General features: G+C 32.7%; 1 protein-coding gene across 1 annotated transcript; it reads left to right on the top strand.

Moving 5' to 3' along the window:
• On the top strand, window positions 204-3,154 carry LOC105157421 (putative late blight resistance protein homolog R1A-10). Its single transcript, XM_011073831.2, has one exon. The coding sequence runs from the start codon at window positions 409-411 to the stop codon at window positions 3,103-3,105; it is 2,697 nt and encodes an 898-aa protein (XP_011072133.2). The 5' UTR covers window positions 204-408; the 3' UTR covers window positions 3,106-3,154.

Here is a 4,973-nt window from a genome sequence, read left to right as displayed (position 1 = left end):
TTTGATGGAAATCCCCAACCGGGACTGAAATTGGAAAAAAAATTCACTTACGGGACCAAATGTGCGAATTGCTCTTAGTATGAGACTAAAATTTGAATCTGGTCCACTTATGGGACAAAAAATGTAATTTACCCATTTTGTGTGAATCTTTTGACATTTTGTTCCATCAACATTAAACCTAACCAATATTTTATAACCTGGAAAACAATGCTCCTTGGGCGAATTAATTGAATACTAAAGTGATCAATGGACAAATACAGTTCTTGATCTTGAAGCCTGCTACTCAGGTTCCATTAAGAAATGGCAAGTTGTAATATATATATACACACACATATATATACAAGCACAAGCAACAATTACTTCCGATAAGGCCAAGCACAAACAATAATCATCCACATTCTGCTCGATATGTTTTTCCCTGTAAGTTCAAGAGCAATAAATCCAACAGAGATCATCATCAGTGGGAGTTGTTTTTTGAGTATGGCGGTAGCAGCTTATGCATCTTTGCTTTCGCTTACACGCATCCTGGAATCTATCCAATCCCCTGCTCGTCTGCATCAGCTTCGTTTGGACACCAAACAAATTCAATGTTTGCAGGCAAAAGTTAAGCTCTTGCTAGACTTTCTTGGAGTTTATGGCCAAAGACGAAGCCAAGAAATGGAAGATCTGGCGAGACAGATTGCTGATGCTGCTGAAGAAGCAGAAGATGCAGTTGACCCCCATGTAGTCGATCAACTTCGTGATGGATCTCAAGATGAAAGTCATCGTGAGGCGGCCTTCTCATCTTTCTGTCAAGATATAGACAAAGTAATTGCAAAGATTGAGTCCATCACGAAAGAGTTGATGATGGTCAAAGAGGAATGGGCCGATCCGCAAGAACAAAAGCCCATAGCTTTGTTGCCGCTCGGATCATCAGACGCACTTTCTTCGATTGACAAGAATAGTACTGTGGTTGGATTTGATGAACACTTGGTTCGTGTTATGGATGAGCTCACTAGAGATGAACCTGATCTCCAAATCTTTCCAATCGTAGGAATGGGGGGTATTGGTAAGACTACTCTAGCTAGAAGCATTTTTGAACATCCATATATAGTAAATCACTTTGACATGCGAAGGTGGCTGACAATATCTCAAGAAAATAGAGTGCGTAAAATTGTTCTAGACCTTCTAAATGATGTAAAAATAGAAGACGACAATAAAAAAACTTTAGCTGAATTAGGAAGCCTATTGTATAAGAAATTATTTGGTAGAAGATATTTGATTGTTATGGATGATGTGTGGAATACGAATGTTTGGGATGACTTGAAGTTGTTCCTCCCAAAGAATGAGAATGGAAGTCGAATTTTGGTGACGACTAGGCTATCAAATGTGGTAGTTTCTTTAAGCTCCAAAAAACCTTATATGATGGATTTTCTAGATGAGGACAAAAGTTGGAATTTACTTTGTCAAGAAACCTTTTCACAAGAAAGTTGCCCATATCCAGAGTTGGAGAATATTGGTAAGGATATTGCAAAAGGTTGCAAAGGACTTCCTCTCGCAATTGTTGTGCTTGGGGGGCTGCTTGGAAAATCCAATATGACACGAGAATCCTGGGAGCTTGTTGCCAAAAATTTAACTTCAGTTGCTAATTTAGAAGATGATGACTATTGTTTAAGGATATTGTCTTTGAGTTACCACAACTTGCCCATTCATCTTAAACCTTGTTTTCTCTATATGGGAGTCTTCCGTGAAGATTATAGGATTACTGTTAGCAAGCTTGCCAAATTATGGGTTGCTGAAGGATTTCTAAAATCAATAAAAGGTAAAAGCTTGGAACAGGCAGCAGAGGCATACTTGAGAGACCTTATTGATAGAAATTTAATTTTAATTCGTACATATGGGCATGGTCGGAACATTGAAACATGTGGAATTCATGATCTTTTAAGGGACATATGCTTGAGAGAAAATGAGAAAGAGAATTTCATGCGTTCCCCAAAAGTGCAGCGTGCTTATATTGGCAGTGGGTACGACATGTGCTTTGCGTGTGGTCGTAACCCCACATCCCATAAGATAGATCTCAATGAAGTGCACGTTGCCTCACAACTGACATCACTTGTAAGTGTTTCGGTATGCAACACCTGCAGAAATATGTATCCAAGTCTAACTAGAGTAAGATTAGTGAGAGTGAGAGTAATAGTTAGAAGGAGGGGTTTCTCTCGTGAATCCTATGAAGAAATTCTGCATCCGACTAACGTGCGGTACCTTAAGGTCAAAAGTTCAGCTGATTGGGAATTTGCATTTCCATCTACAATGGCTTTACTTTGGAACCTACAGGTTCTAACTTTTGGTCTGAAAAGTGGTCTCCCAAAAGCCGTTCTACCACCTGAAATTTTTGATATGCCACAACTTAGGCATCTCATTGCACCCAGAAAAAGCGTTTTTCTACCTGATAGAACAGGTAGTCAAGGTTCGGTTAGTATGACAAACCTACAAACGCTTTTCCATATAACAAATTTCAGGTGCACAGAGGAGATCATCCAAAGAATGCCAAACTTGAAAGAACTGAAAGTTTCATATTATGGAGGAACAGGAAGCATGGAATGGTCGTACTATTGTCTCTACAATATTGCCCGTCTACGTAAACTTGAATCTCTTTTTGTTGGAAGCAACGGTTTGTTATCGTTAGAGAATCTCAGATTCCCGACTTCACTTAAGGAGTTGCGTTTGTATGGGTGCAGTATTCGTTGGGAAAAGCTGAAGATTGTTGGTTCTTTATTGCCAAATCTTAAAGTGCTTACTTTGTCCAAGAATACGTACAAGGGGCCGGAGTGGAATCAAGTTGAAGGAGAATTTCCTCGACTAAAAGTCTTGACGATTTTCGATTGTCACCTGGTGTGGTGGAGAGCAGAAAACGTCCAGTTTCCGAATCTTGAGAGCCTGGTTCTGAGTTTCATGTGGAAACTGGAGGAGATGCCATCAGTTATTGGAGATATCCCCACACTCCGTTCAATACATTTGGAAAGCTGCAACAATTCCGTTGTGGATTCGGCGATGCAGATTCTGGAGGAACAACAGAGCTACGGAAATGAGAGCCTTCAGCTTTATGTAGATGAAAAACAAATTTGATGCATTGACTTTATTAATTTTACTTGGAATTTTAAATCAATGAAGATTAAGTGCATTAATTGAATTTTTATTTTTTATTTTCGTTTTTAATAGGCAATTTATCCTTTTAATTGTACCGGTGAGGTGCACGCGTTTGCGTGTGGACAATTAATTAATATCTAGCTACTTTTTAATTAATTTTTTAAAAATCTAATTATAAAAATTATAAAAATTTATAATTTTTTGAATTGTTCCAAACAATATAGTTAATAATAATTAATTTTTTAAGGACTAATATAATAATAACTATTAATATATGTCTTATAATTATAACTATAAGTATTAAGATTTTTTTAAGAAATATTCTTAATGAATATGTACTTTCATTTCATTGTGTGTGAGTTATTTTTCATTTTATTTCTCAAATTTTTCTGTTGACTTTTGTTTGTTTCTGCATCATTAAGCCAACAATTTTTGTGTATAATAATGAAAAATTCAATTCTAAATTTGATTTTTATATAGAAATTTTAAAAAAATAACTTTTTAAACTGCTTAATTAGGTTGTAGTAAATTATATAAATTCTACTATCACATATTCAAACCATTCATATGATTTTGTATTAAACATAGTTTTAATTTTACAACAATAACATCATCATTTCATAAATGTAGTTTCTTAGTATATATGGTTTTTCTTATAAATACATCTTATTTAACTTCTTACAAATTTATTTTAAACCGTTATAAGAACTAAAACTAAATTTAATAATCAAAATACAAATAAACTCAATTGAAAAAAGAATTTAAGCAAAAAAAACTTACCATGATACAATTTTTTAAATGATAGTCAATAGTCAATTTCTATTAAGAATTTCTATTAAGTTCAAACTTATAAAATTAAATTAGTCAATAGTCTATCTGATTTGGATTATTATTTTTGAAAAGATTGTTCGACTTTTCCTTTTTTAACTTTTAAGTTAATCTGAGATGCTATTGAATAGTAATTTAAAATTTATTTCTTCATATGTGTTTTTTTTTTTTTTAAAAAATGTAAAACAAATCAAAACTTTTAGAAGTTTATGGTATTTTCTTCATTTATTAGTAATTGCATAAGAATTCAAACTTGCATTTTTTCTATTGTAGTTTAATATACTTTAAAGTAATCAATTATCAACTATTTTTCTTTATTAATTTGTTTAACTATACCAAAAAATATTATTGAAAGGAAAATTCTAAGGTAATTTATCATATTTAGGTAACATAAACATAGACTAAGTAAATATTTTTTATAAATAATGAGAATTAAAAACATAAAAAGTGCTTGAATTATGCAAAATATACCAAGTCATAGCTTATGAGTGCTTATCATGAAAATATTCTAAGTTCAATTAAGGAACTATAACATGTATTTATGGAAATTAATATACTTTAATTTACTAAATAATATTAGAGGGTTAATTTAGTCGAATCAAAAAATTAAAGAAGCTTTTAAGCGCATTCATATTTTTATAGATACTAGCAAGGCGTTGCGCGTGATTAATATTTATTTTAGTTTTTTAAAACATAGTTATAAAAATTATAAATATTTTACAAACTTTGAATTGTTTTGAAATTAATTATGCAATTGTCGCACTTAATAACTTTCGGATATTGAATCTAAACAAATTACTCTTATTTATTTATATTTTTTCATTTCCTTCTTTAGTGTAGACCTTACAACAGCATTATTTTGTATTTCAAAGGCTCAAAGGTTAGTTACCTATTCTCGTAATGTAATGACAAATTTAGATTAGAGCTGGAAATTGGATCCATTTCGACGGAATCTTTTGACTTTTTCGTCGTTTCACACTACACCTAATCAAGATTTATAACTTCGATTTGACAAATTT

This window comes from Sesamum indicum, linkage group LG3 (genome assembly GCF_000512975.1).
Source record: "Sesamum indicum cultivar Zhongzhi No. 13 linkage group LG3, S_indicum_v1.0, whole genome shotgun sequence".
NCBI lineage: Eukaryota > Viridiplantae > Streptophyta > Magnoliopsida > Lamiales > Pedaliaceae > Sesamum > Sesamum indicum.
Note: the sequence above shows the minus strand (reverse complement) of the source record. Positions and strands in the feature narration are given on the sequence as shown.